The sequence below is a fragment of the Eptesicus fuscus genome, chromosome 21 (assembly GCF_027574615.1).
Source record: "Eptesicus fuscus isolate TK198812 chromosome 21, DD_ASM_mEF_20220401, whole genome shotgun sequence".
Classification (NCBI taxonomy): Eukaryota; Metazoa; Chordata; class Mammalia; order Chiroptera; family Vespertilionidae; genus Eptesicus; species Eptesicus fuscus.
The window spans coordinates 48,376,513-48,403,517 of NC_072493.1; the positions used below are offsets into that span (position 1 = coordinate 48,376,513).

At 59.5% G+C, this 27,005-nt stretch overlaps 2 protein-coding genes across 4 annotated transcripts; one reads left to right on the top strand and one right to left on the bottom strand.

Moving 5' to 3' along the window:
• Positions 1–335: 335 nt before the first annotated feature.
• Positions 336–7,955, bottom strand: TMEM150B (transmembrane protein 150B). Its single transcript, XM_028138402.2, has 7 exons — positions 7,738–7,955; positions 7,306–7,383; positions 6,791–6,850; positions 6,640–6,707; positions 6,063–6,190; positions 4,467–4,650; positions 336–932 (listed from the first exon to the last, which is right to left on the bottom strand). Exons 2-7 carry the CDS (start codon positions 7,371–7,373, stop codon positions 721–723), a joined length of 720 nt encoding a protein of 239 aa, XP_027994203.1. The 5' UTR covers positions 7,374–7,383; positions 7,738–7,955; the 3' UTR covers positions 336–720.
• Positions 7,956–20,993: 13,038 nt separating this feature from the next.
• On the top strand, positions 20,994–26,063 carry KMT5C (lysine methyltransferase 5C). 3 transcript variants are annotated; one of them, XM_008161135.3, is made up of 8 exons: positions 20,994–21,208; positions 21,350–21,515; positions 21,876–21,985; positions 22,491–22,654; positions 22,779–22,798; positions 24,330–24,466; positions 24,550–24,719; positions 24,919–26,063. In XM_008161135.3, the coding sequence occupies exons 1-8, from the start codon at positions 21,099–21,101 to the stop codon at positions 25,437–25,439; spliced, it is 1,398 nt and encodes a 465-aa protein (XP_008159357.2). In that variant the 5' UTR covers positions 20,994–21,098; the 3' UTR covers positions 25,440–26,063. The 3 variants fall into 3 exon arrangements, with proteins under 3 accessions (XP_008159357.2, XP_054566499.1, XP_054566500.1); XM_054710524.1 differs by having other exon boundaries at positions 21,044–21,208; positions 22,740–22,798; XM_054710525.1 differs by having other exon boundaries at positions 21,044–21,208; positions 24,306–24,466.
• The last annotated feature ends 942 nt before the right edge of the window (positions 26,064–27,005 follow it).

The window sequence follows — 27,005 nt, forward strand, 5'->3', positions numbered from 1 at the left end:
GGGCCCCCCTCCCCCGGCCCTCCCCCTCCCCCTCCCCCACGACCTTCTGTACGGATTTGCTCTCCGGAAGGAATTCTGGTTTCCCCTGATCCTGCCTGCGTCCGTGTCTCTGATTCCGCCGGCGGCAAAAAAAAAAAAAAAAAATTAATAACAACAACAATAAACAGCCTTGATCAGGGACGGCTGGCTGGCCGCGGCCTCTCTTCCTGGGCGGCCCGATGGCAGGGGCGGGGCCGCAGGGCCGGGGGGAGGGCAGGACGATGCCAGCTCAGCGGCGGTTCGGAGCCCGGCCCCACGTGGGCACCTCCAGGGCCCAGGCCGGCCGGCGTTGGCAATCCTCACCCGGGGACACGTCTCCATTGCTTTTACGTAGAGTGGAAGGGAGTGGTGGGGGGAGAGCAACATCGACGTGAGAGAGACATCCACCAGGCGCCTCTCACTCGCCCAGCTGGGGCCGGGCCAGGCAGCCAACCTGCCGCCCAGGTTCATGGTCTCCGCGGTGCGCCGTCTCCATCGGAATCAAACCACCGCAACCCTCGGGTGCGTGGGCCGGCGCTCTAACCATTGGGCAACACCGGCCAGCGCCCGGCAGGTCCTTTAAGGTCCATCCGCAACGGTTCATCCCTGCAGGTTCGTCCCCAGCGATGCATCTCGGGGGGCACGGAGGGGCCCGGGCTCCGTCTCCGTCCCGGCGGGAGGGCCAGGCCGGGGTCAGAGCGCCTAGGCCAGCGGCGGCGGCGACGGGGTCTGCAGGGAGATGGGGGAGGCGGGCTGCGGGCCGAGGCTGGGCCCAGGCCGGAGGCACAGGGTGCAGCCCTCCAGGCCGGAGAAGTCCACGGCCAGCAGGCCGAAGAGCGTGAAGAGCAGCATGGCCACGGCCCACTCGCAGACGGCCGCCGCGGAACGCCGCCGGCTGGCGTGCAGGACGACCACTGGGGCCAGGGTCAAGGGCAGCCGCCACTGAGAAGGGTCCTGGAGCCCCCAGACCGGGCGGGCGAGGCCGCGCCACCCTCCTCCGTGGGCCCCGGACACGCGCCGAGGGGTGCCCTCCAGTCCTGCCCGCGTCTCACACTGTTTGCCAGGTGTCTTCCCGGCGGGTCCCTTCTGTTCGAGGGGCGCTCTCAGTGTTCTGGGACGAGGGCCGTAGCTCCCGTCAGCCTCCCTGAGCCCACGAAGGCTCCACCGTCCCCCACTCGCCCAGCCAGACAACCAGCCACATTGCTGCCACCTCCACATGTGCAGGTTCCTAAGGGTACACCCCAGCCTGGTTCCAGCGGCTCAGGGGTTGAGCGTGGGCCTACGAACCAGGAGGTCAGGGTTCGATTCCCGGTCAGGGCACATGCACGGGTTGTGGGCTCGATCCCCCGTGTGGGGCGTGCAGGAGGTGGCCAGTGATTCTCATCATTGATGCTTCTCTCTCTCTCCCTCTCTTACTTTTTAAATATATATATATTTTTATTGCTTTCAGAGAGGAAGGGAGAGGGAGAGAGAGAGAGAGAGAGAGAAACATCAATGATAAGAATCATTGATTGGCTGCCTCCTGCATGCCTCCTACTGGGGATCCAGCCCACAACCCAGGCATGTGGCCTTGACTGGAATCGAACCCGGGACCCCTTAGTTCATAGGCCGATGCTCTATCCACTGAGCCAAACCAGCTAGGGCTTCCTTCCTTTCTGAAATCAATAAAAACAAATTAAAATTTTAAAAGATACACTCCCCCACGCCAGCCTCAGGCCCGCAGGCTCCTCCTGCTCACTCCCACACAGAATGGAATCTTCCCCTAAAGCATCTTCCTCTTTCTGGGTGCCACCCGCCTCCCCCATGACAGCCCCACCATCCACTCCTGCGCCCAGAACCACCCTCGCCACCTCCCTCACGCCCAGGGCCCGCTGGTCGCTCCAGGTCTTGTCCTCTCTGCCTCGCTGGTCTCTTTCTGGCCTGGCATCTCGGCGGGTCTGCGCTCCTCCTCCGGCTCCCCGTCCCACCCAGCTCCTGGAAACTGTTTCCCAGCCACCGGCGAACTCGACTCCAAGCTGCAGCCTAGCAGAGACGCCTTTTACCTTCTGGAACCTTCCTCCCTGGCGCACTCTTTCTCCTCTCAGCCAAGCTAGCTCCGACTTACTCCTGCCTGAGATCAGATTAGATATTATTTCACTCATTCGAGGCCGTTGAGGCCGTCCACAAGTCCAACACCATCCCTGGGCCCATGGATCTTTGAGCAAAAGAGATGTGTGAGCACCCCAACAAGCCGCTTACCCCAGCACCAACCTTGCCCCTCCCCTGCTCACCAGCTTTCCATGGCTCCCTATTGCCCCAAGGCAGAAGCCCAGGCCTCTAACCCCTCACCTAAGCACCGGAGACCACCTGGGGCCCTGCCAGCAGCCTCCTCGCCCCCGCTGCCCCTCTGCATGCCCACACCTGCTGTGTCCACGTACCCCGCAGCTCAGGCCCAACACAGCTGGCTCTGCAGGCCCAGCTCAGAATCTGCCAGTTCTGCCCTAGCTGGTGTGGGTCAGTGGGTAGTGTCGGCCTGTGGACTAAAGGGTCCTGGATTCGATTCCAGTCAAGGGCACATGCCCGGGTTGCAGGCTTAATCCCCAGTGGGAGGCGTGCAGGCAGCCAATCAATGACTCTCTCTCTCATTGTTGATGTCTCTGTCTCTCTCCCTTCCTCTCTGAAATAATATCTACACTAATAAAAGAGAAATATGCAAATTGACCATACTTCCGTGACACCCACCAGCCAATCAGGAGTGAGCATGCAAATTAACCCCCCCCCAAAAAAAAGATGGTGGGTTGGTTTGCATACACAGACGTGAAGCGGCCGGGCAGGGCAGATGCCTGCTATGGGGGGGTGGGGGGGCGGGCAGCAGAGGGAGCTACAGGAGCAGCGCTCCGGCCCTAGCGGAGAAGACTGAAGGCTCTGGGTGCAGCGAAGACAGAAGGCGCCTGCCAGAGCGAAGGCCTAGGTCCCGGGTACCGGAGGAAAACCGGTGCCTGCAGCCAGGGGAAGGCGGCCTATTGCACGAATCTTTGTGCAACGGGCCTCTAGTGTATATATATGTGTGTGTATATATGTGTGTATGTGTGTGTGTGTATATGTGTGTGTATATAAGTATGTATATGTGTGTGTGTGTGTGTGTGTGTGTGTGTATTTAAAGAACATGCAAGCTCTGAGAGCCATCTTTGCAGATGTCCCACCCGTAGCACACTCAGCTGGCCATTGTTACGGTCCGTCCCGCTCCCTGCAGCTAAGGGGACGTCTGAGCCTCACAGAATGAGGATCCTGCCACCAAACCCGTCCTCAGCCGAGTGGGGCCCCTAGCAGGGGCTGGCTGGACCTCAACACCGACAGGGCCCAGCGGGGAGAGCGGCTGGTTTGCAGCTGGAGCAGCCCTTTCCCACCTCTCCATGCAAACCAGGCTGCAGCTCCGGAAAGCAGACGGGTCGGCTTCCTGCAGCCGGCACAGGGCCTCAGCTGTGGCCCTCCGGTTCGGAGATGCCTGCGCCCTCTCGGCCTCCCTCCCATCATCCTTCCCACAGGGGCCCGCAGGCCCAGTCTGCGCCTGCTTCGCTCAGAGCTCTGCCTGGCAGTGATAACCATCAGTATGATAAAAACAACAACTCCATCTTCCGGACAAGGAAACTGAGGCTCAGAGAGTGATTTGACTCAGCCAGAGGCCTGCTGGGCTGGGTTCCGGGGTGACTCAGAAGTGAGTTGGAATTGAGGTGCCACCCAGTGGCGTGTTGGTAAATGTTTGACAACCAGCTCTGACTTGCAGCAGCTGCCACTTCCTGTGGTGTAAAGACTCCCACCACCGCCATTCCCAGCGACTAACATGACATCACCCCGACTAACATGACATCACCCCGACTAACATGACATCACCCCGACTAACATGACATCACCCCGACTAACATGACATCACCCCGACTAACATGACATCACCCCGTGTGGAGCTGAGAAGAGATCCACTCACTGCCCTTGAGCGTCTGCGCGAGGGGCCTGAAGCCCAGCACTCGCTCCACCACGAACTACAGGCCGGGTCTTGGCCAAGAGACCCCTCCTGTCTGAACCTCAGTTTCCAGTCGTAGCCAGCATGCTGCCCGGCACAGAGCGGGTACCCCGAATGACCGGCTTAGCATCCTCCCCATATCAACTGGTCGCTCACTATGCGCCAGGCACCTCACATGTACCGTCTTCATTCCTTACAACCCCGGGGTGGGCTCTGCATTTGATAGATGAGGAAACCGAGGCCGTAAGAAGCTAAAAAACCAGCGGAGCCGCCCCCAGCTAGTACGTGGACAAGGTGGGATTGCAACCCAGGCAGCGTGCGCCTCCCCTTCCCCCGTGGGCACTCTCTGACGACTGTCCTGTAACGGGGCGGAGAAACGAGGGAGCATCCACACTAGCACACAGCAGACCCCCCAATGAAGAACCACCCCAAGCCCCGCCCTAAAGGATACTGGTCACCAAGAGGACGGTGCAGAGGCTGCAGAGGAGCAGGCGGAGCGGCCGGATCCACCGGGCCCCGGGCTGGGGCAGGCTCTTCATCCTCCAGGAGAGAAAGAGCTGCAGCCAGAAGTAGACGTGGCCGACGAAGAGGGCCAAGAAGGCCCCCGTCAGGTGCGTGGCCAGCTGGTTCTTTTGCTGGAAGGAGGCAGAGCGGGGAGAGGTGAGGGGAAGACCTGGGCAGAGGCCAGGCCCACGAGGCAGGGACTGGCCCCCGACCCACCCCATGCACAGTGATTGACAACTGCCACGCCCAATGATCGGGTCACTGAGTCCAGGCATTGGCTACCCTCCGCTCTGGGAGGCGGGCATTTGAACCTGTCCTTCAGCGCTGGGCCTCAGTCCCTCAGACAGTGCCTGGCCCGTAGCAGAGGCTCCTAGATGTTGGTGCAATCAATCTTTTCTTCTCACCCGGGGTGTGGGAGAGGAGGTGTTGCCGCCAAGGGGATAAAAATTGGATTTTTGGCCCTGGCCGGTTGCCTTCAGTGGATAGAGCATTGGCCTGCGAACTGAAGGGTTCCGGGTTCGATTCCAGTCAAGGGCACATACCTGGGTTGCAGGCTCGATCCCCAGTAGGGGGCGTGCAGGAGGCAGCCAATCAATGATTCTCATCATTGATGTTTCTATCTCTCTCTCCTTCTCCCTTCCTCTCTGAAATCAATAAAGAAATATGGTTTTGTTTTGTTTTTAATTGGCTTTTGGACTTAACTGGTTTGGCTCAGTGGATAGAGCATCAGCCTGCGGACTGAAGGGTCCTGGGTTCGATTCCGGCCAAGGGCACATGCCCGGGTTGCGGGCTCGATCCCCAGTAGGGGGTGTGCAGGAGGCAGCTGATCCATGATTCTCTCTCACCATTGATGTTTCTATCTCTCCCTCCCCCTTCCTCTCTGAAAATCAATTTTAAAAATTTTTTAAAGCGGGAGAGAATGCGTGAATGAATGGATGTGCAGATATGATGGGGGGTATTTGCTGACACGTTGGAGGGAGCCTGCGGTCTGACACCCTGTGGCTGGAAGCAGATATTGTAAAATGACATGATAACACTAAATAAATCAGCGGCATTTCTCCTATCTCGTGTGCACTCGTTTATTCTGCAAAGATCTACGGAGCTCCGTGGTTAGGAACGTGCGTTCTAGAGGCTATGAATCTGGGTTCCTATCCAACCACCGCAGCGCAGGGGATGAAAAAAACCTCCCCGTGGGATCTGGCCGGGAACTACAGCCTGGGGCAAACTCCGCCAACGTGGCAAACATCAACAATGAGTGACCGACGGGGTGGAGGATGACGGGGAATCACCCCAACCTCCCAGGGTGCAACGGAATACCTAGAAAGCGCCTCCCACGCGGCGCTCCATTCAGACAGCATCAGGAGTCCCCCCGCGTGCCCACGGCCCGAGAACCACAAAGAAATACATGTCCCAGGAGGCTAAGCGGGGCCGAGCCCGCCTCCAAAGAAGGACTCGGCCGCCCCGGAGGATGCTGGGAGTTGTAGTTCCAGACTGTGGCTGGCCGGACCCCTAGGCTGGGCTCCAGGAGCCGACTGGGACTCACCTGGAAATTGCCCACCACGGAGGTGCCCAAGGCACAGAGGAGCCCCGACCAGAGGATCAGCTGGTTAAACCACTTCCCGACGCCCCAGTCCCGGAACTGGTGGTAACGGAGAATGCAGATCCAGGCGGCTGGGAGGAAAGGGAAGTGGGAAGTCAGTGTGGCCCCGGAGAGGCTGGGGGTACAGGGGTGGGGGGCAAATCCCGGACTTAGGGGAGGAGGGGCTGGGGGCCTGGGCTCCTGGGTCTGAGGGAGGAGGGGTGGGGGGGCCTGGACTCCTGGGTCTGAGGGAGGAGGGGCTGGGGACCTGGACTCCTGGGTCTGAGGGAGGAGGGGCTGGGGACCTGGACTCCTGGGTCTGAGGGAGGAGGGCTGGGGACCTGGGCTCCTGGGTCTGAGGGAGGAGGGGCTGGGGGCCTGGGCTCCTGGGTCTGAGAGAGGAGGGGCTGGGGGCCTGGGCTCCTGGGTCTGAGGGAGGAGGGGCTGGGGGTCTAGCCTGCAGGGTGTGATGGGGAGGCGCTGGGGTCACCCTGGCTGGGAGGTGCCAGCTCCAGGGCGAAGGGCCAGGGAGGTTAGTTACCCATCGCAGCTCCCATGTTGAGCAGCTGGCTGAAGATGCAGCTCTGGGGCGGGTACGATCCGCAGAGACTGGGGAAGATAGGGATCACCTGTGGCTCCGTAGGGCCGGGACCCCCTTTCCGCCCTCTCGCTCCTCCAAGTGCCCTATCTACCTGATGTAGGGGATGCCTTCCGTCAGGTTCACAGTCTTGTTGGACACGGCGATCGCGAAACTGCAGGAGGGGGAGACATCAAATGAGCGTGGCTTCCCAGACAACGTTACCTTCTATTACCCAGAAACCGGACTGCCTCCTCCCTCAGACCCGGGAGGCCAGGCCCCCAGCCTCCTCCCTCAGACCCTCCTCCCTCAGACCCGGGAGGCCAGGCCCCCAGCCTCCTCCCTCAGACCCGGGAGGCCAGGCCCCCAGCCCTCCTCCCTCAGACCCGGGAGGCCAGGCCCCCAGCCTCCTCCCTCAGACCCAGGAGTCCAGGCCCCCAGCCCCTCCTCCCTCAGACCCAGGAGCCCAGGCCCCCAGCCCCTCCTCCCTCAGACCCAGGAGCCCAGGCCCCCAACCCTCCTCCCTCAGACCCAGGAGTCCAGGCCCCCAACCCTCCTCCCTCAGACCCAGGAGTCCAGGCCCCAGCCCTCCTCCCTCAGACCAGGCATCATCCTGCCCAGATCACTCACACGGTCCAGATGCTGGTGGTAGCCCAGAGGGCCAGGATGGCAGGCAGCAGGGACAGGGAGCCCCACATGCCGGGGCCTCTGCAGCGGAAGAGAGGGCCGCTAATGAATCCCGCTTTCTGTGTGTGTGTGTGTGTGTGTGTGTGTGTGTGTGTGTGTGGAGGGTTCAAGTCTATCAGATCCTGGCTGCCTGCCTCTGAGACCCAATTGGCTGGATGGGCAGATGGGGTGGGGGTGATCACTCCAGGAGGTGGGGTGTGGTCGGGTCAGGTGAGCCAGCTCTCAGCCTGGGGCGTATCCCCTGCCATTCAGATGCTCTTTAACCTTTACCTTGAGGTGTCTCCCAGCTGCCCTCCCCTCACCCACCTTCAGGGTCTCACCACTGCCCGCCGCTGGCTCCCCCCGCCCCACCTCCCTCCCCTCCGCGATGCTCACCTGCTGGGCTCCAGCTCTCGTCCTGGGACCCGGGCAACTGGGGCCACTGGGCGGTGTGAGCGGTTCAGAGAGGAAATGCTGGGGACGGGGGTGGGGCTTGGACCGTCCGCGGCTTTCAAAGAAAAGCAAAGTCCGACCTGAGTGTAGGGACCAGAGTCTGGCTGCCACTTTGGAGGGGCCTCACCCCCAAACGGCCACTTCCGGCTCAGAGCCAGGCAGCTCCTGGGCATCAGGAGGCCCCCAACTTCCTTCCTCCCACTTTATAGGTTCAGCAAGCCAACCCCCAGCCCTATCCTCTGAGGACCCGCCAATCAGAGCCTCCAGCTCTCTCTTCCTCCGGGGTGTGTGGGTGTGGGGGGAGACCCAGAAATCCAGGCCCTCCTGGTTCCTTCCTCTCCCGGGGGTCCCCACTCTGACCTTCTAGGGGACCCAGCCTCTAGGCCCCAGGTCCCCGTCCTTTCCGAGGGCACTTCTGTGGGCAGGCCGCTGGCCTGGCCCGGTGACCCCGCCTCCTCCCAGCTGCTGACCCCGCTCCCTGCCCTCCCTTCCTCCCGGAGGTCCCGTTCCCCAGCCGGCAGGGCGTGGGGGGAGGGAGGGAGACCTCGGTGATGACATCTCCATCCGACAGCCTTCCCAGAAAGCAGCTGCCTCCTCCACCTCTTCTCTCCCACAGGCGGGCTGCACATTCCCGCTTCTTTCTAACCTCCTCATACTTGGGGGTTTGGGCCCCAGCCTCCTCCCTCAGACCCAGGAGCCCAGGCCTCCACCTTCCTCCCTCAGTACCCACCCCCTCCCTCCTTTTTAAAATTGGGACACAATTCACAAAACATAAAATTAACCGTTTGAAAATATACAATTCCGTGCCATTCATCACTTCCCATTGTTGTGCAACACCCCCAGGAAGAGATGCGGGAATTTCTTGGGAATGACACCAGAGGAAGATAAAGGGGAGCCCTGGCCGGTTTGGCTGGGTGGATAGAGCGCTGCCAGCCTGTGGCCTGAAGGGTCCCGGGTTCGATTCCTGGTCAGGGCACAGGCCCGGGTGGTGGGCTCCATCCCCAGTGTGGGGCGTGCAGGAGGCAGCCGATCCATGATTCTCTCTCTCATCATGGATGTTCCTATCTCTCTCTCCCTCTCCCTTCCTCTCTGAAAGCAATAAAAAATATATATATATATATTTTAAAAGATAAGGAGAGAGGGAACAGGGATAGGCAGAGGAAGCCTTCAGCCTGGGTCAGAGGTCAGCCGCCTGGAAAGGGAGCCGGGGAGGGAGACCCCAGCTCAGCTCTGCAAAAGCCCACCCCACCCCGTGGGCCACGGGCCGAGGAAGCGCTGGGACCTCCCGCGTGCCCGGGGCCGGGGAAACAGAAAGCGGGCTGGTGGCTGCCGGGCCGGGGAGCGGGCGGACTGCTTAGTCACTTCCGCTGGGGAGACGACAAGGTTGTAGGACCAGGTAGAAGCCACAGTGGCAGGACCGTGGCGCCGAGCGGAAGGCCCCGAAATCACACAGCTTCACTCGGTGGGAGTGGGGGGTGTTGTGTTGTGTGATGTCAGAGAGAAGGGAGAGGGAGAGAGAGGAACATCCATGGTGAGAGAGAGTCCTGGATCGGCTGCCTCCCGCCTGACCACCCCCCCAAGGGGATGGAGCCCACAACCCGGGCCTGTGCCCTGACCGGGAATCGAACCGTGACCTCCTGGTTCATAGGTAGATGCTCCACCCCTGGCCACGCCGGCCGGGCGCCAAGTGTACCCTGAATAAACCCGCTTGCTTGGCTTCCTTAATCAAATCTCTTGCTTTCGCCCTCACCGGTGTGGCTCAGTGGATAGAGCATCAACCTGCGGACTGAAGGGTCCCGGGTTCGATTCCAGTCAAGGGCACATGCCTGGGTTGCAGGCTTGATCCCCAGTGTGGGGCGTGCAGGAGGCAGCCGATCCATGATTCTCTCTCATCGTGGATATTTCTCTCTCTCTCCCTTCCTCTCTGAAATCAATAAAATTATGTAAAAAATAAAAAAAAAAAAAAAGATGAGTATTGCCCAGCCGGGTGTGGCTCAGCGGTTGAGCATCGACCCAAGAACCTAGAGGTCACAGATTCAATTCCTGGTCAAGGGCGCAGGCCCGGGTTGTGGGCTCCATCCCCAGTGTGGGGTGTGCGGGAGGCAGCCGATCCATGATTCCCTCTCATCATGGATGTTCCTATCTCTCTCTCCCTCTCCCTTCCTCTCTCAAATCAATAAAAAAATATATATTAAAAAAAAATCTTGTGCTTTATTTCAACACTGCTTTCTGTCACTCATCTGAATTCTTTCTCACGAGCGTGAGAAGAGCCGAGGAGGGTCCAGCCCCCTCCGACTCCTGCGGCTCTCCTGCGGCTCTCCTGCGGCTCTCCTGCGGCTCTCCAGGAACACATTGCGGGCTCCGTCGCCAGTAGGGGGCGTGCAGGCGGCAGCCAATCCATGATTCTCTCTCATCATTGATGTTTCTATCTCTCCCTCTCCCTTCCTCTTTGAGATCAATAAATATATATTTTAAGAAAAGAAAAAGAAATAGTCTTCTGTGTGTGTGTGTGTGTGTGTGTGTGTGTGTCTGGATTATTTCACTTAGGAAAGTGTTTGCAAGGCTCATCCAAGAGGTTGCAGGTGTCAGAATTTGCTTCCCACATCTTGTTGACTCACGTATGAGTTGATGGAGGTTTGGGTTAGTCCCACCTTCTGGCTGTTCTGCCCGATGCTTCGATGAACATCTCCCCACAAGGGTCGGTGTGGACATATACACTGAGTGGCCAGATTATTATGATCTCTGAATGCATAATAATCTGGCAACTCAGTGTGTGTGTGTGTGTGTGTGTGTGTGTGTGTGTGTGTGTGTGTTAGAGGCCCGGTGCATGAATTTGTGCGTGGTGGGTCCGGCCAGCCTGGCCAGGGGGAGGGGACATGGGCAGTTGGCCGGCTTGGTATGATCAGTCTTTATATTTTAAGTTACTGATTTTATTTAAATATATTTTTATTGATTTCAGAGAGGAAAGAAGAGGGGGAGAGAGATAGAAACATCTATGATGAGAGAGAATCATTGATCGGCTGCCTCCTGCACACCCCCCACTGGGGATCGAGCCCACAACCCGGGCATGTGCCCTTGACCAGAATCAAACCTGGGACCCTTCAGTCCACAGGCCAACGCTCTACCCACTAAGCCAAACCGGCCAGGACTGAGTTACTGATTTTAGGAGAGAGAGAGGAAGGGAGAGAGAGAGAGGGAGAGAGAGGGAGCCCACAGCCGTGGTGTATCGGAACAATGCTCTAACCTGCTGAGCCAGGGTTGCCGCTGTTATGATAGCTGTTTGGGGGTGTAAACACCAGTTTCTCACTGTGGCGTTAATTTGAGTTTCCCTAATGACCGATGATGTGCATGCCCTTGCGGGCCACGTGTATATCTTATTTGGAGAAATGTCTAGTCAAGTCCTTTACCTACTTTTGTAATTGCCATTTTATTTATAAGATGTAAGTTTCTGTTTCCCCAAACAAAAAAAATTTAAAAATACATCTTTATTGATTTCTGAGAGGAAGGGAGAGGGAGAGAGAGAGAAAACATCAATGATGAGAGAGAATCATTGATCGGCTGCCTCCTGCACGCCCCCTACTGGGGATTGAGGCCGCAACCAGGGCATGTGCCCTGACCTGGAATTGAACCTGGGACCCTTTAGTCCTCAGGCCGAGGCCCTATCCACTGAGCCAAACTGGTTAGAGCAACATTGATTTTTTTTTGTTCCACGTATTTAATGCATTCATTGGTTGATTCTTGTATGTGCCCTGACTGGGGATCAAACCCACAGCCTTAGTGTATCGGGACAATGCTCTGACAAATGAGTAACCCGGCCGGAGAGAGTAACAGCCCTCACCTGGAGAGAGGACACTTTCTATCCTGCAGAATCAGACTTCTTTATTATTATTATTATTATTATTACAGTTGACATACAATATTATATTAGTTCCAGGTGTGCAGTATAGTGGTTAGACATTTATATAGCTTATGAAGTGACTCCCCACCCCCAATATTTCCAGTACCCACCATACATAGCTATTATAATATTATTGACTATATTTCCTATGCTGCACTCTGAAATCAATAAAATTATATTTTAAAAATCATTAAAAATATATTTTAAAAACATTTTAGAGAGAGAGAGAGAGAGAGAGAGAGAGAGAGAGACATCAATGTGAGCTCAAAACATCAAGGGGCTGCCTCCTGCACACCCCTACTTGGGATTTAGTCGGTAACCCGGGCATGTGCCCTAAGACAAATGGAACCCACAACCTTTCAGGTGATGGGACGACGCCCAATCAATTGAGCCATACTGGCCAGGGCTCTGCATTTTCATCTTTCTTTCTTTCTTTCTTCCTTTCTTCTTTCTTTTTTTTCTCTGAAGAGCCTGCTTTATTTCACACGTGCAGGGGTGTGGTAGCGTTGTACTTACAGTGCACAAGATCATAGAAAACATGTAAAATAAAATCAATCCCAAGCAAGGCCACGCCCACTTCTTCCCAGGGTCCCTCAGGGACAGAATACGTATATTACTGGAGGTCAGAACAACACAACAGCATAAACAAAATACCCTCAGACCAAAGCACATCAGGGACTTCATATTCTGTCCAATATTTTTAAGTTATTTGCTGAGTTTAGGTGATTTCGGTAGTAAATAAGCATTAAAAACAAACCAGCCATTAAACAGAACACTGATATTGACACCATCAAGTCCTGTGAACATTCCCCAAGTTTCCTAGCCCTCAGGAATGACAGTATGGGGTGATATTTGCATTACTTGTGCACATTCCTCAACTGGAATCTACACTAATAAAGGAGAAATATACAAATTGACCGTACCTCCGTGACACCCACCAGCCAATCAGGGGTGGGTATGCAAATTAACCAAACAAAGATGGCAGGTTAATTTGCGTATGCAGGCACAGAGCGGCCAGCGGGGTGGGACACCTGCTATGAGGGGGAGGACAGGGGGCGGAGGGAGCTACAGGAGCGGTGCTCCGGCCGGAGCCGAGAGGACTGAAGGCTCCAGCCGGAGCGAAGACAGAAGGCGGGAGCCAGAGCAAAGGCCTGGGTCCCGGGTGCCAGAGGAAAACCGGTGCCAGCAGCCAGGGGAAGGAAGGCCTATTGCACAAATCTTCATGCAACGGGCCTCTAGTAAATAATGAAAGGAGATCTGTGATATCGCAGGTTTTGGGTCATGCCGATGACGTGAAGATGTGTCCTCAAGTCCTATAATGCTGGTAAGCACTTCTTCAATGGATCTCCATCCTGTAAACCATTTCAACTCACCCTGAAGAGCCCAGGGCTCTGCATTTTCATTTTGCTCTGGGACCCACAGATTATTCCGTAGCCGGCCCTGGGGTACGAAGTGGTGGCAGAGCTAGGAAATGGCTGGGGCAGGTGGGCTCCTCCCACGGGGGGCCATCAGGGGAGGTTTTCCCTGAGGAGGGGACACCTGAGCAAAGACCTGGGAAAGGCTGGACGGTGAGCTCTGCGTGTGGAGCGTTCCTGGCAGAGGTACCAGCTGGGAAAAACCTTGAGGTGCGGGGAGTTCAGCCTCCAGCAATGAGACCAATGAGAGTGTACCAGAGCGAGAAGTGATGGGGAGAAAAATGAAGGAGAAGATCAGACAAATAATGAAGGGGAGACATTGCAAGGAAATCGAGGGGTGTATCAGTTAACGACAGCCGCCTAAAACAACAGTAAGCCTTTATCTCCCCTGGTTCCTGTGGGTCCGGAATTCAGGAGTGGGTTTGGGTGGGTGGGTCTGGTTCGGAGTGGCGCTCCTCAAGATGGCCATCAGGGCACCGTCACCCAAAGGCTTGGCAGAGAGAGGAAGGCTGTGTCTGCGCTGACTCACTCACATGACTGCCAGACCGTTGGCAGGAGTTTCAGTTCCTCTCTGGCTGTGGCCCGAGGCCATGGTTCCTTCACGTGTGGACTGCTCCAGAAGGTGGCTTCAATGGCCTCTGGACCTGGGGCCAAATTCCCCCAGACGGCTGATCCCAGGAAGCAAGGAGGAAGCCACGTCTCTGATGAACTGGTCCTGAACATGCCCTCGGTTTTGCAATATGCTTTTGGTTACACAGCTCAATCCTATCCAAGGTGGAAGAAGCTACGTGAGGATGGGAATCCCAGGACAGGAGGCGGTGGCTCAGGGTCATCTTGGAGGCTGGCTGCTAAGATGCGTAATCCATTGCATGATGATGATGGTGATGATGATGATGATGGTGGTGATGATGATGGTGATGGTGGTGATGATGATGATGCTGGTGATGGTGGTGATGATGATGATGTTGGTGATGGTGGTGATGGTGGTGCTGGTGATGATGATGGTGGTGATGATGATGATGTTGGTGATGGTGATGATGATGATGATGATGCTGGTGATGATAATGATGCTGGTGATGGTGATGATGATGGTGATGATGATGGTGATGATGATGGTGGTGGTGATGGTGGTGATGGTGATGATGATGGTGATGATGATGGTGATGATGAGATGATGTTGGTGATGGTGATGATGCTGGTGATGATGATGGTGGTGATGATGATGGTGGTGATGATGATGTTGGTGATGATGATGATGATGGTGATGATGCTGGTGATGGTGGTGATAATGACAATAGTGATGGGGTGATGATTATGATGGTGATGATGATGATAGTGATGGTGATGATGATGATGGTAATGATGATGGTGATGATATAGATAGATATGTGTGGGTATGCATAGGTATAAATAGATGGAGGTATATGTATATTAACATAGAGTATGTAATACTTACATTTTATTTGATTATACACATTAAAATATTTTTATTGAGTTCAAAGAGGAAGGGAGAGGGAGAGAGAGATAGAGACATTAATAATCAGAGAGAATCATTGATAGGCTACCCCGTGCACACTCCACATTGGGGATCGAGCCCACAACCCAGGCATGTGCCCTGCCAGGAATCAAACCGGGACTTCCTGGTTCATAGGTCAACACTCAACCACTGAGCCACCGGGCTTGATTTTTTTTTAGATTCCACAATAGATAGTATTGTACAGGATTTGTCTTTCTGTGTCTGACTTATTCCTCTCAGCATAATGCCCTCCAGGCTTACCTATGTTGATGGAAATGGCTGGTTTTCTTCTTCCTCATAGCTGAGTAGTAATGTGGCATTGTGTGTAAACCGTATTTTCTTTAGCCATTCATCCACTGCGGGACACTTAGGTGGTTTCCATGTCTTAGCTGTGACGGATAAGGCTGAAATAGACAAGGAGGGGCGGGGTGCAGCCATCGCTTCAAAATCCCGATTTCATCTTCTTTTGGATTTACACCCAGAAGTGGAATCGCTGGATCAGTAGCAGCTCTATTTTTTTTTTTTTTAAATCCTCACCCGAGGATATTTTTTCCCATTGCTCTTTAGAGAGCATGGAAGGGAGGAAGTGAGGGGAAGAGAGAGAAACATCAAAGTGAGAGACACATCGACTGGGGGCCTCCTGCATGTGACCTGACAGGGGCTGGTGACCAAACCTGCAATTGATATATGTGCCCTTGACTGGGAATCAAACCCGAGACCCTGCAGTCCTGGGGCTGCTGAGTCAAACCAGCCAGGGCTCCATTTAAAAAAAAAATTTTTTTTTTATTGATTTAGAGAGGAAGAGAGAGGGAGAGATAGAAACATCAATGATGCCCTAACCGGTTTGGCTCAGTGGATAGAGCGTCGGCCTGCAGACTGAAGGGTCCCAGGTTCGATTCCAGTCAAGGGCATGTACCTTGGTTGCGGGCACATCCCCAGTAGGGGGGTGTGCAGGAGGCAGCTGATCGATGTTTCTCTCTCATCAATGTTTCTAACTCTCTCTCCCTCTCCCTTCCTCTCTGTTAAAAAAAAAAAAAAAGGAAAGAAAATGTACAAACCAGTGGCATTAGGTCCATGCCCGCTGTAGTTCCGGAACCTCTTTATCGGAACAGGAAACCCCACACCCATTGTCGCCTCCCCAGCCTCTGGCATCACCAACCTGCTTTCCGCGTCTGTGGAGCTGCCTGGGCTGTGTGTTTTCTAGAAACGGAGTCATCCATGTGCAAGGTCAGGAGTCTGGCTCCTTTCACCGCCTGTCGCCTCCCAGGCGCCTCCGGGCTGAGTCTGTCCCCGCCTCACTCCTCTAAGGGGCCCGGAGGGACAGTGCCGCCTGAAGGCTGAGAACCAGCTGGGCCCCGTGCGCCCTGGAGCCCAGAGGCTGGGAGTCCGATGGCCAGCGAGGAGCTCTGCCTTCCATCAGCCTCTCCTTGCTCATCTGCAAAATGGGGTCACAGCCCCCCTCTCACAGGGACATGTGCAAAGTGCTGGATATGTTGTAGTTGATCCAATCAGGTGTCTACTGTTGGACGTTCAGACTTTTCCTAGTTGGTTTTTTAAAATCTATTTTATTGATTTTTACAGAGAGGAGGGGAGAGGGAGAGAGAGTTAGAAACATCGATGAGAGAGAAACATCGATCAGCTGCCTCTTGCACACCTCCTACTGGGGTTGTGCCTGCAACCAAGGTCCATGCCCCTGACCGGAATCAAACCTTTCAGTCCGCAGGCTGATGCTTTATCTACTGAGCCAAACTGCCGGGAAACCGGTTAGAGCCCTAGTTGGTTTAAAAAATATATATATATATATATATATATATATATATATATATATATATAAATTTATGTATAAAGGGAGAGGGAGAGAGAGACAGAAACATCCATGATGAGAGAGAATCACTGATCAGCTACCTCCGGCACGCCCCCACACTGGGGATCGAGCCCACAACCCCGGCATGTGCCCTGACCGGGAATTGAACCGTGACCTGGTCCATAAGTCCACGCTCAACCACTGAGCCACGCCGGCTGGGCTTTCCTAGTTTTTTGTTTTGTTTTGTTTTCATTGATTTCAGAGAGGAAGGGAGAGAGAGAGAGAGATAGAAACATTAATGATGAGAGAGACCCACAGATTGGCTGTCTCCTGCACGCCCCCTACTGGCGGGGGGATCAAGCCCGCAACCCGGGCATGTGCCCTTGGCTGGAATTGAACCTGAGACCCTTTAGTCTGCAAGCCGACACTCTATCCACTGAGCCACACTGGCCAGGGCTCTAGTTGTTTTTTAAACAATGCCAAGACCCACATCTTTTTTTTTTTTTAATCTATTTTTATTGATTTCAGAGAGGAAGAGGGAGGGAGACAGAGATAGAAACATCAATGATGGGAGAGAACCATTGATCAGCTGCCTTCTGCACATCCCCCATTGGGGATCGAGCCCACAACCCAGGCATGTGCCCTTGACTGGGAATCTAACTGCGACTTCCTGGTTCATAGGTCAACACTCAACCACTGAGCTACACCAGTGGGGTGAGACCCACATCCTATATAATAAAAGGCTAAGCCCTAACCGGTTTGGCTCAGTGGATAGAGCGTCGGCCTGCGGACTGAAGGGTCCCAGGTTTGATTCCCGTCAAGGGCATGTACCTTGGTTGCGGGCACATCCCCAGTAGGAGGTGTGCAGGAGGCAGCTGGTCGATGATTCTCTCTCATCACTGATGTTTCTATCTCTCTTTCCCTCTCCCTTCCTCTCTGAAATCAATAAAAAATATTTTTAAAGAAAAAGAACAGATAGTGAACAGAGTGACCCCTTGGTTTCCACCTCTGGGCTGAACAATGACAAACACCGATGTCTTTTGTAGCTTTCCTGATCGCGTGCCTTCCGGCCCACCCTTGGGGGTCGCCACGGGGCCCCCTCACCTCTGTCACACTCTTTTTTAGAAAAAAAATATATTTTACTGATTTTTTTACAGACAGGAAGGGAGAGGGAGAGAGTTAGAAACACCAATCAGCTGCCTGCTGCACACCTCCTACTGGGGCTGTGCCTGCAACCAAGGTACATGCCCTTGACTGGAATGAACCTCGGACCCTTCAGTCCGAGGGCTGACGCTCTATCCACTGAGCCAAACCAGTGAGGGCATCTGTACACTTTGTACGCTCTTGACATTCATGCAGCGTTAGATGTATCCATACACAGCCCTTTCTGTGTATTACAACTTCTACATTTGCCCTGGCCGGTTTGCTCAGTGGATAGAGCATCGGCCTGCGGTCTGAAGGGTCCCAGGTTCGATTCCTGTCAAGGGCACATGCTCAGGTTGCGGGCTCGATCCCCAGTAGGGGGCGTGCCGGAGGCAGCCGGTCAATGACTCCCTCTCATCATTCGTGTTGCTATCTCTCTCTACTCCTCCTTTTCCTCTCTGAAATCAATAAAAATATTTTTAAAAAAACCCCACAAAACACAAAACTTCTACATTTGACTGCGGAGACTCCAGCCACCGCAGTTTGTGCTGGGGCTGTCCGGGTGGCTGCAGGCCGCGCCCGCGCCTCCTCCCGGCTGGGTGGCGCCCCCTGTGTGATGAATACGCCCCGCGCCGCACATTTCCTAGAAATGGAATCATCTGGGAGCTATGTGCACCCTCGAGTCAAAGGGGTAAACCTTTTAAGATGCAGACGCGCTGGTAGGGCTTTTCCGGGCCGCTCGGCTGGGCGGAGAGTCCCTCCCTTCTCCGGCTCAGGGAGGCGCTTCCCTCCTCTGGAGCTGCGGCCATGCTTTCTGGGTGCGGGGTGCGGGGTGCGGGTGTGTCTCGGAGCTGGGAGCTGACAAAGGAACAGTACAAACCGAGGGTTGGCGGCTGGGAGCACGGGTGGAGGACACCGGGGAAGGTGTTAAGGAGGACTCCCTCGGAGAGCTTCCTAGTTGCGCGCCTGAGGCCCAGAGAGGGCAAGCCACTTCCCCAGTGACACAGAGCGGCGGCACAGGGAGAGCACCTACTGGGTGCAGGACACGTAGCAGTCCACCAGACAAAGACCCCCGCTCCAAGCGCGGAGCTCGTTTTTCTGGGCGTAATTACGATGCTTGGCTAATTATGTTTGCCTCTAGGGCCGGAGCAGGGAGGAGGGTGGTACTAATTGGGGAGGGGGGTGCCCCGTGGGAGGCTCCCATGAATCAGGGCTTTCTCCCAAGCTTCCCTGTCTCCCTCTTTCCGATCTGTTCACCCCGAGTGTTATTGTGGGCACTCCCGAAATTAAATGGGGACTTAGGGAAAAGAGAAGGTCGTCCAGGAGGGAGAGTTAAGAGCCCTTTGTACCCGGAAAGCGTTGTCAATAAAGTTTTGTCGCCTTGGCAACCGCTGGCCTCTCCAGGCGGCGGGGCGGGGCACGGAGGTGCGCGCGCATTCACCCCTCCAGTCCTCCCCCGGCTTTCTGCCTCAGGGGGCTGAAGGTTTCACCAGAGGAAAAGAATGGGGAGGGCCGCGGCTTCTGGTGACGGGCGGAGACTTCAGCCAATGGAAGGATGATCCCTGCCAAGGCAAACCAATCACATCTTATTTCTGGAGCCGGCGGAGCCCGCCTCCTTTCCACTTGGACCCGAATAACCTGACCCAAACCGGAGTTACGGCGCTTTTAGCCAATAAGGGAGCCGCCTGCGGGCCGTGGGCGGGGATACGTCTCCATGGCAGCGTGGGAAGGACAGCGACGGGAACCAACCGCAGCAATTGGCGGCGCGGAGGGGCAGCGCGGGCGTGGCGGGGTTCTGTGGGGGCACTGACGGGGTTTTGTGGGGGCGGGCGGAGAGGCCAGAGCGCGGCTCGGCCAATGGGAGAGGCGCGAACGCCAGAGCAACTGCAGAGTGGCGGCGGCCTCAGCCAATAATAGGCCGCGGCGGCCGTGGCGGGGCGGGCCCGGCGGGGCAGACGGGAGGCGCGGCGCCCGAGCCCGAGGCTCGCTGAAGAGGCAGTGGGAGGTAGTGGCGGCGGCGGCGCGGGCGCCAGAGGCGGAGGCGGAGGAGGAGAAGCGGGTGAGGGGCGGCGCGGGGTCCGACGTCTGAGCTCCCTCTCGGCCCCCGCCCCGCGCCGCCTTGGCTCCCGGGCGCCCCCGGCCCCGACTGTCCCCCGCCCGGCCCGGTCCCTCGTGCCCAGGCGCCTCAGTGAGCGTCCTGCGGGGCGCGGCGCAGCCGTCCCGGTGCCGCCTCACCAGGCCCCTCCCGCACCCCGTGCCTTCCCCGGGCCCCCCCACGCTCCGGGCCCTGCCCTGCGCGCTCACTGCCAGCCCAGGTCCCGGGAGCCGCAGGCCTTCCCCGGCGCCCGCCCGCGTCCCCAACTCCTCCCCGGACCCTCCCCGCCTGCCTGCCGGGGTTCCTGCCCGGACCCCAGGCTCTGTCCCCGCGGCTCCCCCGCGCTCCTCCCGGGATCCCCAGGACTGCCCCCGCCTCGCTGCTTCTCCAAGGCCCTAAGCTCCTCTCGGGACCCTCCCTGGACCCCACGCCCTTCTCCGCCTCCTCTCCCCGCACCCCAGGTACCCGCCGGCGGTCCTCCCCGGCCCCGCGGCCCTGCCCGCCCCGCCTGTACCTGTCTCCCCCCCCCCCCCCCCGCGCCGCCTCTGGTCTTGACCGCTCGCCTCCCCGCAGCTTCCGCCCGTCCCCGCGCCCTCCGCACTGACCCCTTTCCCGCCGCCCCGCGCCCGCTCGCTCCTCGGCTCGCCCTTCCTCGCCTCCTCCCCGCAGCCCCGCGGGGTGGGTGCCCGGCAGGCCCTCCGCGGACGGGGTCAGGGGTCATGTTTTGTTCCGTATCGCAAACCCCCTGCTCCCTCCCCTTTCTGTGGACCTATCTGCCTCCCGGTGCCGTGCCTTTTCTCTCCGCCCCCCCCCCCGCCCCGCTTTGTCCTCTGAGCCCCCCCTTCCCCCAGAATGGAATCCTTGGAGAGGGAGCAGGTGCTGGGATCCCTCCTCCGCCTCCCTCCCCACCCGCTCCAGGCTGCCTGGGGCTTCACCCGGGGCCTCCTGACGGCTCCCTGGGCTGCTGGGGAGGGGAGGTGGGGACTGTGGGTGGAGGGGGGGTCCCCCGCCCTCGGTGAGTGCCAGAGTGGGGTGAGCCTCTTGACTCCCAGCTCCTGCAGGGCTCAGCCTTCAGGGTCCCCTCAGACTTGCAGTTCATCATGACCAGCCTTCCGTGTGTGTGTGTGTGTGTGTGTGTGTGCATGTGTGTGCATGTGTGTGCGTGCGTGTGTGTGCGTGGCGGGCCTTTGTGTCTGCGCTCCAGAGCGTGCGAAGGAAGGAGCTGCTGGTGAAGGGGGGCTGTCACTTGTTTGGGGGCGTCCCCGCCGGCGGGAGCACTTGTTGCCTTCGGGCGGCACTGAGCGCGCTTCTCCCCGACGTGTAGATGAGGGTCCGGAGGGGCGCCCCAGAGGCCCGCGCAGCTCAGCAGAGGCCCGGCGCCAGCGCAGGCCCTCCCCGCTGTCGGCCCGAGGCAGCATGGTGTGGGGGGCACCATGGGGCCAGACAGAGTGACCGCCCGCGAGCTGTGCGAGAACGACGACCTGGCCACCAGCCTGGTGCTGGACCCCTACCTGGGCTTCCGCACGCATAAGATGAACGTCAGGTGAGGCCGCCGGGGCGGGCGGACGGAGGGCCGGGCCCCCTCCCCTGCCTCCGCGGCGCCCGTGCGGGTGGGGGCGGGGCCCGGGAAGGCCCGGAGGGAGTAGGCCACGGCCCTGGGACCCAGGCATGCCCTCTCCCCCAGCCCTGTGCCCCCCCTGCGGCGACAGCACCACCTGCGCTCAGCGCTGGAGGCCTTCCTGAGGCAGCGGGACCTGGAGGCTGCATACCGGGCCCTGACGCTGGGAGGCTGGATGACCCACTACTTCCAGAGCCGGGGCCCGCGGCAGGAGGCTGCCCTCAAGACCCACGTGAGGGCGCCCTTCCTTTCCCCGCTCACCCGTGTGTTCCCGCCCCTCACCTCGGGGCCCCCGGGCACTGTGCCCCTCCGCGCAGCACAGCCCGCGGGGGCTCCCCGACTTCCTAGCCGTGGGGACCACCTGAGACGGGGGCTCAGCGCATCCTAGCAGAGGAGAGCTGGCGGGCCCTCTGAGATGGGGTCCGACCTCTTCATTTGACAGATGAGGAAACTGAGGCCCCGAGAAGGGGGCGTGAGTTCCCCGAGACCACACAGCGAGTCAGTGGCAGAGCGGGACTAGAGCCCCGGAGAGAGGGGGCCGAGGCCGACCCCGCCCGCCACCTCACCCTGCCCACCCCCTCCCCTCCCCCAGATCTTTCGCTACCTCCGCGCCTTCCTGCCCGAGAGCGGCTTTACCATCCTGCCCTGTACCCGCTACTCCATGGAGAGGAATGGAGCCAAGATCGTGTCCACGCGAGCTTGGTAAGAGGGCGGAGCCGACCGGAGCCCGGCCCGGGGATCAGACACCCCCCAAGGTTCGCGGGGCCGCCCCAAAGGCCGGACCTGGGCCCTGCCGCACAGCAGGCGCTCCCAGGCAGGCGGGAGCAGGTGGGAGCTGGGGGAACTGCCTACTCGCTCATCGTAGCGGGAAGGTAGATGGTAGCCGAGTGGACAAGCAGACACTGACCATAGCTGCCTCCAGCTTCAGGAGCCGGCCAAGGAATTGTGGGTGTTCAGGGGAGCCCGGCTTAAGCTGGAACCCCAGGATGAGGGTCTGGTGAAGACGGGCTGTCAGTGGCTGCCCCAGGCAGGACGGGGCCTGGAGGAGCCGGGAGGAGGGGAGCGGGGAGCAGATGCGGGATGTTGCCCAAGCCCCGCCCCGCCCGCAGGTGTGGGATTTGGGAGGCGGGCTGCCTGCTGCCTGCGGGCGGCCCTGGGCCTGGCGGTCAGGGAGGCAGGCGGCGCTCACAGGCCGGCCTCTCGGCAGGAAGAAGAACGAGAAGCTGGAGCTGCTGGTGGGCTGCATCGCGGAGCTGCGCGAGGCCGACGAGGGGCTGCTCCGGGCCGGCGAGAACGACTTCAGCATCATGTACTCCACCCGCAAGCGCAGCGCGCAGCTGTGGCTCGGCCCCGCCGCCTTCATCAACCACGGTGCGGGGGCGGGGCCTGGCGGGGTGGGCGCGGGGCCGGGAGGGTGACGCCCCCCCCCCCCCCCCCCCGCCGGCTCCGTTCACAGTCTCTTCTCTCCCCTGCGCCCACACCCCACTGTCTGCAGACTGCAAACCCAACTGCAAGGTGAGAGCTGGGGGCCCGGGAGGAATGGGCAGCGGGGAGTGAGGAGGGGAGGGCTTTTCTGGTCGGCGAATCGCCCCAAACTGTCCACTGTCTCCCCAAAGCCGGTTCTTGTTGGAGGAGGGGGAGGGGGAGGGGGCTTTGGCTAGAGTCTCCTTGGGACTCGGGCTGCCACCTGCTGGCGGTGTTCTTCCCTCCGCTGCGCTGCGGGCTGGGCCAGTTTGCGGAGGTGTGTGCTGATGGGAGCCAGACAGGGACCGGCGCCTGGAGCCCTGGGCCGCAAGGGGGCGCTCACGGGCAGCGCCCGCACAGTGGCAGGAACCTGGGGGCCCTGGCTCCCTGGGGTGAGGCCTGAGAGCCCTGGAGGGGGAGGGGAGGGCCCTCAGGGCGGCGGGGCTCCCTGCACAGGGGATGAGGTTGGGGGTGAGGCGGGGTTGGTGGCTGCTGCTCCGGCGGAGCCCAGGGGAGTGGGGAGTGGGGAGTGGAGGGGAGACAGCCCCTGGGGTGCTCCCTGCCAAGCCTGGGCCTCTGCAGGAGCCCCGAGGCACGGTGGGTCCCAGGTGCTGGAGTCAGAGCTGGGTCTGAGCCCGGCCCCTCAGTCCCGGGCGGGGTTTCTGGGATGGGACAGTGAGAACGTGTGTCCTGGCAGGCTGTGAGGCTCAGGTGCACGGGGCACAGGCACGGATGTTGGCAGTGTGCCCTTGATTCCGCAGGCCCCCCGTAGTTACATAGATTCCGGGGTGCGTGACATGGGCACAGGCAGGGCTGCAGGAGAGGCTCGTGCCGAGGCCGGCGACAGCCACCTGGGGCACGGGAGCAGGTGTTGAAGGGGGAGCAGGGTGGTCCAGGGGTTGCAGGGAAATGGGGGCAGGTTAGGGTGTCCCAGACAGGACACGTCCCGGGAGGGTCAGGGGGCGTGTGACGAGCGAGGCGACTCCGGTCTGTCGTTCTGCCCCTGGGAGCGCCCGCTCTGAATAAGGGACCAGGTGGGCTGGCGGCCGGGCCGCAAAGGACGCTGGTGTGCGACCTGGTTTATCCTGAGCGAGAGGTGATGGCGGGGCGGGGCGGGGGGGGGGCAGGTCTCAGGGACCGAGAAGACACGTGCCCTGGGGAGACCGCGGCCAGTTGGCCTGGGGTCAGGCGGGTGGTTGGCACGGGCCACGCCCCGGCTTGTGTCAGTCTAGAGTGGAGGGTGGGTGGGTGGGTGGGTGGACAGACAGACAGGCCCCTGGGAGGCAGGAGCAGGCAGGTAGGGTAGGGGCTGTGGAGTGGCTTCTAGGAAGCAGGTGGCCGCAGGGAGCAAGGGGGCGGGTGGGTGGGAGGGCCAGGGGGCTGAGCAGGGCCCCTGGGTTAGAGCCTCCTCCCGCAGGAGGGGAGGAAGCCGCAGCCGACATGAGGTCAGAGATTGCGTGAAGAGGGCCGGCTCTGGGCAGGGCGGCCGCCTCCCGGGGGCTCCTGGCCCCTGTCTGAGCCGGGGGAGGACCCTCGGGGCCGGGGGCCCGCGGGCCAGGGCGCTGAGCGGCCCGGCCCCCAGTTTGTGCCCGCAGATGGGAACGCGGCCTGCGTGAAGGTGCTGCGGGACATCGAGCCCGGGGACGAGGTGACCTGCTTCTACGGCGAAGGCTTCTTCGGGGAAAAGAACGAGCACTGTGAATGCTACACCTGCGAGAGGTGGGCGGGCGGGGCGGGGCGGGGCGGGGGAGCGGGGATCCCGAGAGCCCGGCAGTTCAACCTCAAGGCCCCCCGTCCCACAGGAGAGGGGAGGGAGCTTTCCGCCTGAGGCCCCGGAAGCCCTGCCCGCCGCAGCCGCTGGACAAGTACCAGCTCCGCGAGACCAAGCGGCGGCTGCTGCAGAGCCTGGGCGGCCGGCTGAGCCCCTGGGCCTGCGCCCACTCGTCGCCGCTGCGCCAGAACCCGTTCTGCGGTGAGCACGGGGCCGACCCCATCCTGCCGGCCTGTCTCCGTCAGCACCCCCACCCCCGTGGCCCCCACCCCTTGCCTGCCCTCCTGTCCTGTTCCTGGGCGGCCCGGTGGGGTGCAGAATGGCCTGACCGGGACCTCTCCCCCTCTCCCGGGGGCGGCTCACAGGGTCACCCTCTCTCTCCCTCTCCCCACCTCCACAGCTGCCTGCCAGCCCCTGCGCCCCCTGCCCTGTGGCACCGGCTCCGATGCTGCGCCCCTCTGGGTCCAGTGGCTGCCGCAGCCCCAGCTATGGGGGCGCCCCCGGAGGCGCAGGCGCCCCCCGCCCCGGCGCGCCCCCGCATCCCCTGTTCTCCGTGCTGCCCGCGTGTCCCTGCACCGGTGGGGAGGCTGTGGCCCCCACTGCCGCCTGCAGGCAGAGGCCCTGGTGGCCCTGGGCGCTGCCCCCCGCACCCGCTGGACCCCCCAGCAGGACTGGCACTGGGCCCGGCGGTACGGGCTGCCTTACGTGTTGCGCGTGGACCTGAGCCACGTGGACCTGAGCCGCGCGGTCCCAGCCCCACCCGCCACTGCCACCCCCAGCCCCGCCCCCGCCAGGCCCCCGGGCCCCCTCCCCATCCCCAAGCAGGCCCTGGCCTTTGCCCCCTTCTCCCCACCCAAGCGCCTGCGGCTGGTGGTCAGCCACGGCTCCATCGACCTGGACGTCAACAGCGACGGGCCCTGAGGGGCCGGGCGGGCGCCCGCCTGGCTTCCCCAGCCCCGCGTTCTCGGGACTCACCGATCTCCAGAAGGAGTGCTCGGGCCTCTAAGAGGCAGCTGACCCTTGACCCCAGCACAGCTCTGACCCGGGGGTGGGGTTGCGTTGGACACCCCCAGGGATCGGACCCCTGATCCTTTGTGACTGCTGACCCCTGAGCCACCCCAACCCCAGCAGGGAGCCCTGGCCATTGCTGCCCCCCGCCCCAGCCTCAGGACTGAAGATGCCATTCCCTCCCCGCCACCTTCTCCTGCCCAGGGAGCAAAGCCATAGGGGTGGGGCCACCCCTGGCGTCTCCCCAGAAGCCCAGCCTCTGGAGGAGGGGGCTGCCTCGGGGGAGACTGTCCCAGGGGGGGTGGGTCTGCTCTCAGCTCTGTGACTGTCTGAGGTGGGGGGCAAGGTGGGGGTGTCCACGCATCCTCGCCACCCCCGTGGGTCTCAGGGAGGCCGGGTGTGACCTCATCTTTCTCATGGTGCTATCCCTGGTGCTACTGGGGTGTGGGGGCTCCCTCCCCTCCCCCACACCAGAACGGGGTATGTTGGGGGATTGGAAGCACTTGAACTTTTTATTTTATTAAAACCTTGTTACAAGCTTCACCCGTGGGAGCCTTTCCTGTTTATCTCTGTTTTGAGGGTGTGTCCATCAGGGGGGCGTGGCCCTCAGCCGGCCTGGGGCACCAGGCCCAGAGGAGGCAGCCCAGGCTTGGGCCCTGAGGGCTTGGGGGTGTGAAGGGCCGATGACTCGGGACGGCCAGAATCCCATCCCCCAGGAATCCCACTGAGAAAGCATGCTTCCAGACCCCCCTCCCAGCGGGAGAGGGTCTCCCCATTTCCCAGGAGGGATAGCAGGTCCAGCGGAGTCAGGTGCCCCTCCCTCCCCCACTGTGTCCTGATTGGCCTGGCTCTGTGGGACCACACAGACCCTCTCAAGTGTCTTCAGATCCAGTTCAATATATATGTTTTGTTAATCCTCACCCCACGATATTTTTTCCATTGCTTTTTCAGAAAGAAAGGGAGGGAGGGAGGGGGAAAGAGAGAGAGAAACATTGATGTGAGAGAGATACATCGACTGGTTGCCTCTTGCACAAGCCCTGATGGGGTTCGAACCCAAGACTTTGGTGTGTGGGCCAACGCTCTAACCATTAAGCATACTGGCCAGGGCTCTTTTTAAAAAATATATATTTTATTGATTTTAGAGAGGAAAGGAGAGAGAGAGAGACATCAATGGTGAGAGAGAATCATTGATCGACTGCCTCCTGCACGCCCCCCACTGGGGGTAAAACCCACAACCTGGGCATGTGCCCTTGACTGGAATTGAACCCGGGACCCTTCAGCCTGCAGGCCGACGCTCTATCCACTGAGCCACACCAGCTAGGGCTCTCGTCTTTTTCACTGATTTTTAGAGATCAGTGTGTTGCTCCCCTTACTCGTGCCTTCACTGGTTGATGGTGGGTGCCGTCAGCAGGGATGGTACCTGCAACCTTGGCAGATGGGGTTGATGCTGTAACGGAACGCCTTGTCCAGGGCCGGGTT